A 14,871-nucleotide genomic window follows, 5' to 3' on the forward strand; every position below is an offset into this window, starting at 1 on the left:
CCCTCAGCATCAGAATCAGAACAACAACAACAACAAAAACAATAGAAAGGAAAAAATCAGTCTCACAAAGGAGAATGGAGAAGACTGAATTACACATAGAAAATATCTCTAAAACAATTTTTGGTGATGAGTTGTTTCAAAGAAAAATAAAACACAGCACAGAGACTGACATTGAAGAGGGTCCATTTTCGACAACATGGCCATTAAAGTGCTCCCTGAAGACACTCATTCTAAGGTATTTCAATTGGAAGTGAAGGGGGATAAGCCAGGCTTAAGAAATGAGTCTACCATTTCAAGTATAAGTCTCACTTTCATTTCCCTGTCAATTGCTTATCCTTATTGTTTCCAATGTATCTTTGACAAGACCCTTGGGCCAATCACTTTAACACTTACATTCTTAATTTTGATTTTCTGTGACACAGAGACAACAATAACTTACGAAGTTTAGAGCGAATTAGTGGTAACTGAAATAAGAGCACCTAGCACAATGCTTCCCTATTATGCAGTAGTTTCTCAATAAATCAAACCCAGCTGTAGGGAACCATCCCTTCCTCTCTCTATTCTCTATGTCTTTCAAGAGTCATTCCATTTTGGATTAGAGATGTAGCTTGTTGCCATGACACAGTGAAGGCACCTGACTGATTTGGGGACTGAACTCTTTTGCAGCCATACGCTTTTATGCTGCGTGTCCTGAGGACTGCCTTCTGCCATGTCTTGGCTTTCTGTCCCCCAGCCTCACTTGGTTTTCTCCCCTTCTCTCTCCCCCCACTCTCATAGTTCGCCTCTTTCCATTAAGAACACAGTGACTCTGTTGTTGAAGATACCTGTTGAATGAATAAATGAAAAGGAAATTGAAGAAAAAAGTAGCAGAAATGTCTCTAAATATAGTTTTAGATATTAGCCCCTTCATTCCTAATGGGCATGAACTTGAATATATATTTCAAAGTCTGTTTTTAAAATGATTGTTCTCTCAAAACAAAAAATATAATCTCTAAAGCTCTTTATATAAAGTATGTTCACATGTTCACATCTAATGCATTTAAGAATTTATAGTTGATCTGTGTAACCCACTTAAAAAATGCTAAAAATATGCTTACTATTTAAGATCTAGCCTTAAAAATGACCAGACAAAAGACTACTTGTTTTTTACATGCAGTATAAAGTGCTAACATCAATGTTGATTTTTTCTTTACATAACCTGAATACAAGGTCCAGTTTCTGTATTGTTTTAGGTACTGTATATCAAGCTAGCTTTAAATAACATAATTATTTAGTAATATGGTGGGTAAGATATTAAGTACAAATTTCAAGTTCTTTAGAGACACTAATTTAAAACCCTCCAAACAGAAATCATCTCCTTTCTGAAGCCATGATAACTGAAAATGATAAAGTATTACTTTTTATTTAATTCTCCTTTTAATATTTTGTTAATTTTAACATCTCAGACGCCACCTGCCATACCCAGAATCCGCCACAGAAACCCGGGCCTAGAGTTGTAATGAAGAGTGCAGCTGGAAGAGTAACTAAACGCCAACGACCAGCAGAGCTGCCTGTGACAATGAGGAAATCTGAGCCAGCAGACAACCGAAAAAGTGCAGTTTGGCTTTCAGATACACTGGCTCCAGAAACAACTATTTCCATAAAATGATGCTGCATTTTATGCTGCTTTGATTCCTCCAGCACCACCCCGCCCAAAGAACTTTCACTTTTACTCTTCTCTTTCCCGAGGTCATGCTAAATCACATTCCTGAGGCAAAGCCCACAACAAACCTGAGTGTAAATTTGAGTGAACATTTCTGAACATTGCTAACACCTTGCAGCTACTCCTTTGCCAGTCAGTATCCAGATTAAGGATAATCTGGAGAAGCTATATTCTGGAAACACTGTCAATATCAGTTGGCACTAACAGTCAAAATATGCTGCTGAAAGATAAACAACAGGGACCAGGTGGTCATCCTGCTCCCTGTGCTCCCAGCTGGAGGCATAGGTGGCCCCGCTCTGCTCCATCACCGCATGCCAGGGAATTAGATAGAAACAGGCGGTCTGATCTACTCTAATCTAGTATTCATTTTCACCTCTAAGCTTTCTTGCCTGTTGCTGAGCAAAGCTTACATAATATACTATGTTGCAACTGAAAAGCCTTTCAGCGAAAGACAGCCATGATAAACATTCAATTGCCTTAACCAACTCTGCTCTTCATAACGCCATAGAGAATGGATTTGTTGAGAACTGGGGCATATAAACAGACCTCAGCCTGAGGACAGCAGCATTAAATCAGGTTTTGGCATCACTACCTTTAGCAGGCCACCTTACGCTGCTGAGGTCCCATGAGGTGTCTGCATCTGGTCTGGGAAACCTCCCATTTTATTTTCAATTGCCAACCTGTTCAACACCTGTCAATGTCCACATGTTTAAGTGCTAACTATGAGTTTTTAGAGACCACACTATTCAGGTTTGCATGTTGTATTCCTACTGCAGGGATCATGTTAACAGCTGGCAGCTTAGCAACTGCCACCATCTAATTTCAGTAAAGATTAAGGCTTAAAAATCCTTAGCTGGAAACGCTCTTGGCAGAGGCCAAAGGTACTGTTAGAGTTATTATTTTTTTTAATCACAGAGCTTAATTTAATCAAGGAAAATGAATGTCTTTGAGATCATGATGGACTTGAGGGGAATATATATTTATTGCCTTGACCAAATGGCATAAAAATTATTTAACAGTCAGTATATATAAATTAGAAAGAGAAAAGGCAGTCTTTTTAAAACAATGGTCAGAGTTATTCACATATATTCACTTATTTAACAAATATTTAGTTTCTACTAACAGCAGATTATTAAAAAGATAAGGTCCTTAGTTTCATGGAACATATACTCTAGAAAGGGTAAAGATAATAAAAAATAAATATGTAAATAAAAAGAAATAATTTTGATTCGAGATAAATGCTCTGAAAAAATATAAAACAGGGCAATGTGACAGGAGTGAGCTGAGTGATGCCTTAGGTTGGGAAGAGAGAAAAGGGCCGCTTGAGGCGGGATGTGATCAGCTCCCCTAAGATGGGAAGGTAGAATGTGCCAGCCATGGGGAAAGGGAAGGCAAAGTAGCCAAACCTCAGCTGAGTTTCATAAAGGTAGGGGACTTAATTCAAAGGCATATTTACATAAAAGTCACATTTAAAAAATAAATATTACTTTTTTTACATTTTTTTACATATTATACATTAATTTGAGATGCCTTTGGAGAGTGGGGCTGATGAGGGGAGGTGCTAAACTCTAATTCTTGGCATGGCAATTAACCTGGGGGCAGAACATTACAAATCCAGGTGCTGCTCAGTGACAGGGGAGTCATCCAAGAGGAAGCTGGGGGTCAGCACATGTAGGACCTTCTCTAGGTCATGGTCAGGGATCATTCTGAGTGTAAGGGGAAGGTGTGGAAGGATTCAAGTACCAAATGGGCAAAATCTGAGTTATGCTTCAAGTAGATTATTCTGGCAATGAAAAGACTGTAAGGAGAATGGTAGAAAGTGGAAGCAGAAATAACTTGGGAGCCTGTGTGAAGGATGTAGGAGGAAGATGCAATTGTAGGAGTTGTGTAAAGGTGATAGTGGTTTCAGCTAGAAAGGTAACAGAGAAAATGAAGAGAATTGGATTTAAATGGCATACTGTTCAGGTATAGATCAGTGTTCTGACTGACACGGGTGAAATGAAAAAGAAGCATCAAAGATGATACCTAGGTTTTGGTTCAAGTAGGCTGAAATATATGTCAATTTTATGTTCCAAAGAGAGGCTTGAGAAAGTACCTAAATTAAAGAAACTATGATATTCATTTATTTAAAAAAGGTTTACTTTTAACTATGTGGCAGGCATACCATATATGTATGTTAAAACATACAAGAATATATTCAAATACAGCATCTTAAAATGGAGTCTTGTAAAACAATTTTTAAAAATACTCATGTCCACTAAAATTTAATTCAGATTTCACAATAGTGCACAATTCTTATGCATAGGTCCTTTGCTCATCCATGTAGGTATGAGCTATAAAATACAAGGAGTCAGGCATTTCCTTGGAATCTAAACATGAAAATAACAAAAATTTTAAGGGAGCACAGGTTATGGATGGGTAAGAGAGGAATTTTTGTATTGGTATCACTGACTGATTCATATGAGATTCTTCTTACCAAATCCAGCCCAATTTTCACTCCCCTTTCTCTGTCTCTCTCTTTTTTTTTAATTTTAGCTCTTATGATATACTAAGTGATAATTTTAATTACACTTTAGAACTATTTTGAAGAGTAAATGCATTAAGTTAATGTTCAAGAATAAATTCTACAAATAAATATGACCATTATTTTTCCCCCCTTTGGAAAACCCAATTATCACAAAGTAAATGTTATCTTAAAAATGAAACCTAAATAAGAAAAAATTGTTTTCCTTTGATATTTTGTTCCAAATAGTGCCACATGCAAACAAATTTTCAATTTTCTTGAATGCTGGAGATGTGCACTTAAAAAGATAAACTAACACATGCAACTGGACAGGTGATGACTGTTGACTAACTATAAAAAATGACTTAAATGAAAAAAAAAAAAAACAACCACCAAAGTTTTGGTGAACATTTAAGCACTGATGAGTTATCTAAAGCTTTATACCCTTACTTCATACTATAGGTATCTGTTCCCCTTGGCTTTACAATTTCATATCCCTAGACATACTCCCAGACACACATAAAGTTTAATATATAAGTATCATATATACATATATATATTTTCCAACATTGTTTGTTTATTTTATTTTCAGATTTTATTTATTTATTTTTACAGAGACAGGAAGGAAGGGAGAAAGGGGGGAAGAGAAACATCAATGTGTGGGAGATGTGCTGATTGGTTGCCTCTTGCATGCCCCCAAGTAGGGGCCTGGCCCACAACCCAGGCCTGTGCCCTGACTGGGAATCGAATCAGTGACCTTGTGGTTCCCCTCTAGTGCTTAATCCACCAAGCCACACCAGCCAGGCCCAACATTATTTATTTTTAAAAAGAGAATGTAAATACCAAAAGAGAGGTATTGTTACATAAATTATGTTATTCTATACTATGGAATCAATTATCCACCTAAAAGAATAAAGTGGATTTTTATATATTGACGTGGCAACTTCTCTGTGATATAAATGTGATATACATTTAAAGGAGAGCAAAATAATTCACAGAAGAAATATGTATTAAGTGAATCCATTAAAAAAATTCGCAATGGTTACATGGCTACGTCTGGGAAGGGGACTGGAATAAGGTGTCAAGGCAGGTAGGAGTACTGATGGGACCTTTCGTTTTCTACCATAAATACCTCTGGAATGGCTTAATTGTATCCTATACTGAGCATGTTCTAGGTTTATATATTTCGAATCAATTTAAAACATAAATCTGGAGAGCCACTATCTCATGACTTTCTTGATCTGACTGCAGTATATCTGTTCACCTCACATTACCCTAAGCAAATATCAGCTGATGTCCCAAGACTAAACCGAGACCATATGATTTTATGCACAGGGGCATTCTCAAATATGTGACAGCAGCGTGTTGTGGTGGATCTCCACGTGTGCTGAATGTTCCAGATAGCAACACGTGGGGCACGCATTTCTTTATGTTTAAGGCAGATTTTGATGGCACATTACTAAAAGTGCTTTTTGACTGTTTGCAGCGTGTACAGATCACTCAGTGGCATGGATGACTGTTTACATCCTGTGCCAACTCAGCTGATAGGTAATTAACATTATGTCTTGATAGCCTGCTGCTGTTTGCAGCAACATCGTCATGATTCTGACACATTGACAACAAGCAGTGAACATTCTGATACAGGGTCAAGACAACTGATGTTCATTTCAGTTTCCAGTGATGTCATGCAGTACTGGCCTTCATGAGGCATGGGGCTTTTTATGCCATCACTCACTGGCCATTTCTTCAATGTGGTAACACAGTGATTTGTCATGTATTTGTTTGTCTTCAGACCAGTTGTGGTTGTAGTTGTGTGCATCCATTTAATTGTGGCATATGAGAGAGGAAATGGGAACTTCATCTTTAGAGTCTGATGGAACTGAATTGATCCCTCTACCACATACTATCTTCGGGCATAATTTTGGGTAAATTATATAACCCCTTTGCATATCAATTTTATGTGTACAGTGAGGATAATAATATCTACCTTCCAATGTACCTTATCTGAAGAGTATATAAGATAATGTGTTAAATAAAAGTGCTTTACATAGATGCCTTCCACAATTGCTTAAAAAATATTACATTAAGTATAGCAATAATTGTACTAATAGACGAATGCTTTTTAGGAATTTTTTGATTTACCACAGAATATGTGATTCCTAGGGGCATACAGTTACTTGACTAGCCATTGGCAGAACACAGAAATATAAAATAATTCAGTTTGGTTAAATCATAAATATGAACAGAGAATTTTAAAGCTATTAAACAATTAAAATGAATTAAAACATTTTAGTATCATAAGTACTTTATACCAGTGGTATCCTCGAAATCTAATGCTAAAACCCTGAAGAAGCACAAAACATAAATAAGAAATATATGTAAGTTTAATCTTGGTAAGATTTCAAACATACTTTTCCAAATCACTGTTCTTCAATTCAGCATGAACCCTAATTTGCCTTACTTTAAAAATGCAACCTCTTAAGAAAACATGAAAAGCTACTTACTACTATTAACTACACTGGCTTCAGAATCTAAATGGGGACCAAAACTAATCTTACTTAGAAGCAAAATAAACACCCCACATTAATAAATAACTTATATTCCCATTTTAAAATCTGATTTAAATGTTTATGTGAGTCTTTGAAAAGTCTCTTTTCACCTCAGCAGCTCCTCGAGTGTTCACTTTGAACAATGACTTTGCAGCTGGCCAAACCTGGCTCTCAATCAGTTTTTATGAGTACAAATTCTTGGGTTGATGGCTGATCTCCAGCCATATCACTCATATAATACAAACTCACAAGTGGTGATGAGATTCACATTATCACCAGAGCACCATTCTGCCGATGGCAGCAGCTGACACAGCAGGGGTATACTGTCCTCCCTAGAAAAAACGACTCCTTCACCTTTCAATAATGCAGCCCACAGGTATGGCCCTGCAAGCTGTGTGCAGACAGAATGAGAGCTGTCTTTAAAAATACTAAAAAAGACTACCCATGTCCTTCAATGGCTCATTCTCATTGAATCCTCATACATATCCACCTTGATTTTGAAATGTGTGCATTCAGTTCATTTTCCCAATACATTTGGAACTGAGGAAGATTCAATTGTATTTACAATTTCATAAAGATGCTGGGTACTGGTATTTATATCAATATATTTGGATATGGGATTCTCTGTGCAAGTGCATGTATGTATGTTGTGTAAAGATATAATGCTTAAATATGACTTCAAATTTTAAGAGGGTAGTTCAGAGAAAATAAATCTGAATTCATTATAGTTTGGTGGTCTTTTCTAAATTTTAGTTATAGAGTATATGGATTTATCTACCTTGGTTTGAATTAAATTTTGCCTTTTAAAATGTTAAACATATTTTGTCATTGGGAGAACTTTCTACCTCCCCAGAGACATTGTTCATATTCCTCAAAGACATACCAATTAATGATCTCAAAGTATTCTAATTCTTTCTTTTATCTCCAATCCCTCTTATGGGAGTGATAATCAAAGTATACTAGATTGTTCAGTAACTTCTGATTCTTAGGATCACAAGCTAGAAAATAAGGCAAGGAGTAAATGACTACCTTGACCCATACTTGGCCAAAAGCATAAGGTGATTATCTGACCACTCAAGACTGGCCTAATAAAGTGTAATTTTCATATTAAAACAATATGAAAGTTAGCCTGCTGTCACTTAACCACATCTCCAAAGACCCACTGATTTATTCTTATAATAAGTACAGTGCAGAAACTGAGCTCTTGGGTACTTACCCAAAGAGTTGAAAACTTATGTCCACCCCAAAACTTGCACATGGATGTTTAAAGCAACTTTATTCATAATTGCCAATGTATGGAAACAACCGAGGTGTCCTTCAATAGGTGAATGGATAAATAAACTGTGATTCATCCAGGCAATAAAATATTATTCAGTGCTTAAAAAATAAAAGGTCTTTCAAGCCATGGAAAAACCTTAAATGCATGCTACTAAGGGAAAGAAGCCAATCTGAAAAGGTTACATACTGTATGATTCCAACTATAATACATTCTGGAAAAGGCAAAACTATGGAGACAAAAAGGACCAGTGGTTGGGAAGGGGAAGAATGAATAGGCAGAGCAAAGAGGCTTTTTAGGGTAATGGATATACTTTGTATGGTATTACAATGATGGATACATGCCATTATACATTTGCCCAAAATGATATAATATATAACACCAAAGTAAAATGTAATGCAAACTGTGGCTCAGGATGTCAATGTCAGTTCCTCCTTGGTAACAAGTGTATAAAGTAATGTTGCTAATAGGGGAGACTATGCATGTGTAGGGGCAACAGACATGAAATCTCTACCTTCCTCTCAATTTTGAACCTAAACATGCTCTTAAAATATTGTTTTATTTAACAAAGAAAAATTTTTTAAAAATAATGAGTTACCTGTAAAATTCTATGCTTATTAAGAGTTACTGGGTTTGTTTATTCCAGTAACATAAGGTGTTGAAATTATGGAATTAAGTTTCTATATAAATGCATGCAATATGACTATGAAAAAGAAGCTTCTGTTTCTATGAAAAATCAGTTGAATTACTCAGGAAGACTTGAAAAAGACAAATCATTAACACAAACTTGTAAGATTAGATGTGAGCAAAACATCTATAAATGGGAATAAAATCAAAACATCCAGAAAGATCTGCACTCAGACTGTTTGGTAATTGCATTTCAGTTCTTGTGTCAATGTGAAGAAATTAAACCTATAAACCAAATAAGATGACTTACAGGTGTGGTTTTTAGAGAACAGAACACCAAGAACTCCAAACAGCAGGCCCTTTCTCAAAGCAAATGCTTGGGCTTCATATCAAAAGACAGTCAATGTGTGTGTACATGTGTGTCTATCTTTGATTAAATTATTTGATCAAATACTGGTTCTAATTGGATCTAGAGAATATTATGCTAAGTGAAATATGCCATTCAGAGAAAGACAAATACCATATGATTTCACTTATATGTGGAATCTAACAAACAAACTGAACAAACAAAACAGACTTACAGACGGAGAACAGATGACAGCTAGTGGTGGGGGCGGGGAATTTAGGCGGTGGAGGGAGTGAGCAAAAAGGAAAAAGGACTCATGGACATGGACAACAGTGTGGTGATTGCTGAGGGGAGGGGGATAAAAGGGGCTAAACTGTAATGGAAAAATGCAATAAAGATTATATATTAAAAAAAGAAAATAAGTGAAAATAAAGGTTACATTTTAGCCACAAAAAAAGACTGGCAGTTTGCCATGTATATAAAACTATTTTGACCAAATTTTTATACTTCTCATGAAATTTCCATACCATTATGCCACCAAATTTATTCAGCAATTGACATATGGCCATATTTTTAGAAACAGCAAATGATAGCCTTTCTTCCTTGGTATTTCACCATGTCATTCTGATTTAGATTATTTAAGCTTGCTTAATGTATGGATAGGAATCTATGAGATTTTACACATTTTCTGTTAAGAATTCCAAGAATGAGTCTTTTCATATATTTGTATTGGAAACAGAATAGGTTTTCATAGAATCAAATGACTATTACTTAGAAGGTTATTCTTTAATGTAAATTTAACTTAATGAGCGTAGTCTATGAGCAAATGTTATTCATGATTCAAAAAGAACAAAAGATAAATCTACAAAAGAGTTAGCGCAAACTGTATATTCCAGCAGTTTGTCTGCATTCAGAGTCCAGCACAAAACAAATCTACCAGTCGAGGCAATTTAAAGATATAATTACATAAATAAGTGATATATATGGTTTATTTGTATAAAAATGAGTGTTTTGATGCATTATATTTATCTTTAAAATGTTAGAATGGTGCACTAGTACTCCAGGTATGGCCTTGCAATCCTGAAGATCTTCAAGATCTTTTCAGGGTATCTGTGAATTCAAAACTCTTTTTAGAATATTCAGATTATCACCTGCCTTTTTCCCAGTTGTTTTCTCATTAGTGTACAGTTTTCCAGAGTTTCCCAGTGGCTAAACTTGATCTGATATCACAACGGATTGAATGTAGGAGCTGATATGAAGTACAGCTGTATTCTATTAAACCAGACACTAAAGAGATGTAGAGAAGCATAAAAAAGTGCCACTTATCTCACTCAATTGTTTGGTTTGGAAAATAGTTGTATATAAAACTGTAATTTGTGTTAGCATATAATGTACTACTTTTATTTTAAAATGAATATTTTAATTTTTTCAATTTTAATTTCTCATGCAATGAAATTGATAGATATAAACCACAAAAACAAAAGTTTGAGAACAGTTGTCTTAGAGTGATTAACAGGGAACAAATTTACTAACCTGAACAAGAACAAAGTAACGTTTTTTCCATCTTTTCCAAACCTTCTGTCCAAGGGCATACAGATATCTGGTAAGAACAACAAACAAGCAAAAGAATATATTATATGAGTAATGTTGTGGTTCTGTGTAATCATATTTCTTCCACAGGTATTTATTCTTGAGAACAGCCTGCTAAAGGCAAAGTGTAGTTCATTTGGAATTTGAGACAACATGCAGCTTCTGTCTTACAAAATGACTGAGTTTATTCTAGGTTCTCGAAAGGCAATTGATTTATGTGGCTTATCAATTTGTCAGTTCATACCACAAATTGAACGAAGTTGGAGTTAGAAAGGATCATCAAGGAACCAGTAGGGACTTTATTCTTACACATACTTCTTAGGAGAGACAAAAGCTATGAATTGAGAAGGGAGTACCAAATGTTTCAGCTCTCAGAGTGTGGCCTGGGCAGGAGCCAGATGCAGAGCAACACTTCCAGGGTAAAGGAAGGGTCACTGTCCAGCTCAGTGACCCAGAAATGTAGCTGCACCAACCTCAGTTTCTATTCCCTCGACTACCAAATGAAAGAACTGGATATGCTGATTTCTATGGCCCATGCCAGGCCCGTAATTTGGGGATTTACCTGATTTATGGAAGCATCTTGCTGCTAATTTTCCTAACTAGGAAATTCAGATAATAATGAAGGTGACATGGTATGATTTAGCGTATTTCAACCAAAGCTTTTGTTGAACTTTGCACTGCTATTAGTAACTTGAATTAAAATGATTAAAGTAGTCAATCATTTGAAAATAGAACTTTTGTTCCTGCTGAATATACAGATGAAAGCTTAAGTATCAAGGAAAAAGAAGAAATTAAACATTAATCAAGTGCAAGCATGCCATGAAGAGCTATTTTAAAATTATATCATGAAACTACACACACTTCTCCTATAAAAGTAGAAAACATTGTTAGAAATTTAAAATATGATAGTGGCTTAATTTTTAAATTAAAGCAAGCTTTTTCAGTATTTTATCACATTTTTTTTCTATGCAATGAAGGTTTAATATTGTAGACGCTATTCAGACTAACTCAATTTGTATACAATTTTGAGTAACAAAAACAAACAAAAAACAACAACAACCCACTATGGCTAATAGTTTATTTAAGGGCTCATATTCTCTAAACTTTTATAATTTTTAAAACTAAAGTCTTGGCTTGAGTTTTTAGTTTCTGTCTTATTAAAATAATGATCTTACGCAAAGCAAACATTTTCTGCTCCCTTTTACAATAAAAAAGTAATAGGGGATGTTGGCTACGGTGTGTTGAAATGAATGGGCACTCGTATTGGCTACCAGTGCAGAGTAACATAAGATCACCTTTCTGTAGGCTAACATGGCAATACATAGAAACAGCTCGAGGTTTTCATTCTGGGATTTATTAGGGAAACAATTAGCAGTGCATATCAAGATGTATGCTACATGGTATTATTTCTATTGTTGAAAACAACAACTTACGTGTTTAACAGTAGGTGAATTATTTAATAAATGCTGCCATGTGCATAGAAAAAAAAACCCCTGCTATCACTAGATTATATTTTTGATAAAATTAGCAACATAAAGAATATCTCACTATAGAATTTTATGTGAAAAGCACAAAACTACCCACATATATAATGATTTGGAATTTGTAAAACATATACATGTATATGTAATAAATATTCAAAACATTAGTAATAGTTATATTTGAGTGGCAGGGTTATGGATGACTCAAGCTTCCTTCTTTATTCTCTGTATTTTATAAATTTTCAGAATCAAATTAAAAAAACCCTGACGTTATTAAAAATCAAAATAAAAACTAGGCTCCTGCACTGGAAGGCATCACCCATGCTGCCCAAATCAATGCTATATTTCCTTTCAGACACAGCAGCTAGCTGGCATGTTTGGGAAACTTGTACAATATTCGGTGCTCACAATACTCTTGACACCATACGATCTGCGCTTGGGATGTAATGCGAAGTCATTTAGTTCCTGACAGGCATCTACCGCCACTGTTCTCACCTGTTCACTCCCTCCTCCTGAGGTCTCCTTAAGGCCCTTTGCTCCACCTTTGCTCTACCCTCTAATTTCCCTTCTGTGAGTCTGGTGAAAGGTGTTTAGCTGCTCTCTTTCTGTCTTTCCTACATAATTTCCCTCTCCTGAAATGCACACACCCAACCTTCTGTTACAGGGTTAACAGCTATGACCTCAGGAACTAGATGCTGTGGACACTACAGATGCCCTCTATGAAAGTGCACTTGTAAGATGTGCACCAAACAGTTGCCTAGGAGCCACACAGGCCTTTGGAATAACCTTTGCCTGTGACCACAGCCTGTTTCTCAGCTCCTTCAAAGTGTCTCATTCAGCATGTTGCTGGGCAACTGGGTCACACATAAGTGAAAGTGAATATTGATACACAAACCAACACCACCACAAACAAGTCAAGGTTAAGTCTTGCTGACAGTGAAAGTACTCCATAAAGAATAATGCTGTCAGCTGCAACATCATTCAAAATATGGCTCAACAAATCTGGAATGAAAATGTATAGTTCACTGAAGACAGAAAGCGGAGGGGCGGCAGACACGCACACGTGTATATTGAAAGATGTTCTAAGGTAGAATATAAGACAATTCAAGACTGGATGCAAGGTAAGCATTTGAATGTTGGGCTTCAAGGTATTTTGGGCTATTGTGCTATAAGAAAGAATTCAATTGAACATAGACAGAAGTCACAATTGACCGAACATATCTAGAAAGTAACTGGTCAAAAAAGTTTCAGTCTCCATCTAAGAAAAAAGTTACAGTCAACAGAAGATTAACTTATAATTATTAATTTATAAAAGAAATGTTATAAATGCCATGCAGGAAAATATGGTAGTTTCTGTCCTTTAGTTTTCATATAGCCAGACAAAAAATTTATGTAGAACAAATGGTCATGGATAGAATACATCAAAAAATATAACTACATTGAATAAAAACACATTGAACTAAAATTTGAGGTGGTTTTTTTTCTTACTCTAAGGATGAGTTCTGGATTAAATATCAAGTATATTCACTAGTATCAAAGCATATTCTTGGCATAAAAACACATTTATAATTAGGGAGGAATAAAGAAAAAAGATGTTTATTAATATTGTTTAAAAGAAACTCTCAAAACCATCTAAGAATTAAACAGTAAGGAATGATAAGGCTGTCATTAAAAGTGATGCCAAAAAATGATATGAATTATTATAATGTTAAGTTAAAAGAAAGAATTCACATGACCTATCATATATACATGGAAAAAATCTAGAAAGACGTTATAAAAATAAACTTGTACAATAATTAATAATAATACAAAATACGAAATAATCTGGCTGGTGAGATTAAAGATGAATCTCATATTTATTATGCCTTTTTGTATTTCTACAATTTCTATGTTGAGTGCCTTCCATTTTTTAAAAGCTAAGGTTTATTGGTATAATTTACATGGAGTGAAATTTACCCATTTTAGCCATACAGTTTGATGAATGTTGACCTAGTCATATAACTACCACTGCAATGAACTTTCAAAACATTTCCATTCCCAAAAGGTTGCTTCCTGCCCTCTTATCTCCTACTCACACCCTCACCTTTGACACCACTGATCTGATTTCTGACCTTCCAATTGTTTGTTTTCCAGAATCAGTGAAATTACAGTTTTTAGGCTTTTGTCTCTGCCTTCTTTCACTTAGTACAAAGCTGTTGACATTCACTGATGCTGTGGTATCTATCAGAAGTCCCTACTCATTGCTGAATATTGTATTTCATTGTAAGAATGTACTTCAATGTGTCCATCCATTCACCATTTGGTGGACATCTGGGTTGTGACCACTTTCTTGCTTATCATAAATAAAGTTGCTATAAACATTCATGTACAGGTCTTTGTGTGGGCACATGTTTTCGTATCTCCCAAGTAAATATCTAGGAGTGGGAATATTGAGTTAAATTTATAAAAAAATTTGCATTACCAGTAGCAATGTATGAGACTACACCCTACTTTTATAATCAGAAAAAAATATTCCATTAAAGATTTGGCCATATGGCTCCAAAAATAATGTTTCTGGCATGACTAAGTTGAATATCAACAGACCAAAGATAAAAACTTTTGCCCCTTTATCTTTTTTTACGATATTTTATTTATTTATTCTTAGAGGTGAAGGGAGGGAGAAAGAGAGGGAGAGAATATCAATGTGTGGTTGCCTTTCACACACCCCTCACTGGGGACCTGACCCCGCAACCCATGCACGTGCCCTGACTGGGAATCAAACCGGCAACCCTTTGGCTCAACAGGCTGGTGCTCAATC

General features: G+C 35.4%; 1 protein-coding gene across 9 annotated transcripts in view; it reads right to left on the minus strand.

Moving 5' to 3' along the window:
* CADPS2 (calcium dependent secretion activator 2) overlaps window positions 1-14,871 on the minus strand; it is a 561,256-nt gene that overhangs the window by 190,834 nt on the left and 355,551 nt on the right. For all 9 annotated transcript variants that reach the window (XM_054564129.1, XM_054564128.1, XM_054564130.1 and 6 more), the window contains exon 9: window positions 10,537-10,603. In XM_054564129.1, the coding sequence (XP_054420104.1) occupies window positions 10,537-10,603 (67 nt within the window). The remainder of the gene's footprint in view (window positions 1-10,536; window positions 10,604-14,871) is intronic.

Source organism: Pteronotus mesoamericanus, unplaced genomic scaffold, assembly GCF_021234165.1.
Source record: "Pteronotus mesoamericanus isolate MK-2021 breed Mesoamerican mustached bat unplaced genomic scaffold, CSHL_Meso_final scaffold_85, whole genome shotgun sequence".
In the NCBI taxonomy this organism is placed as follows: Eukaryota; Metazoa; Chordata; class Mammalia; order Chiroptera; family Mormoopidae; genus Pteronotus; species Pteronotus mesoamericanus.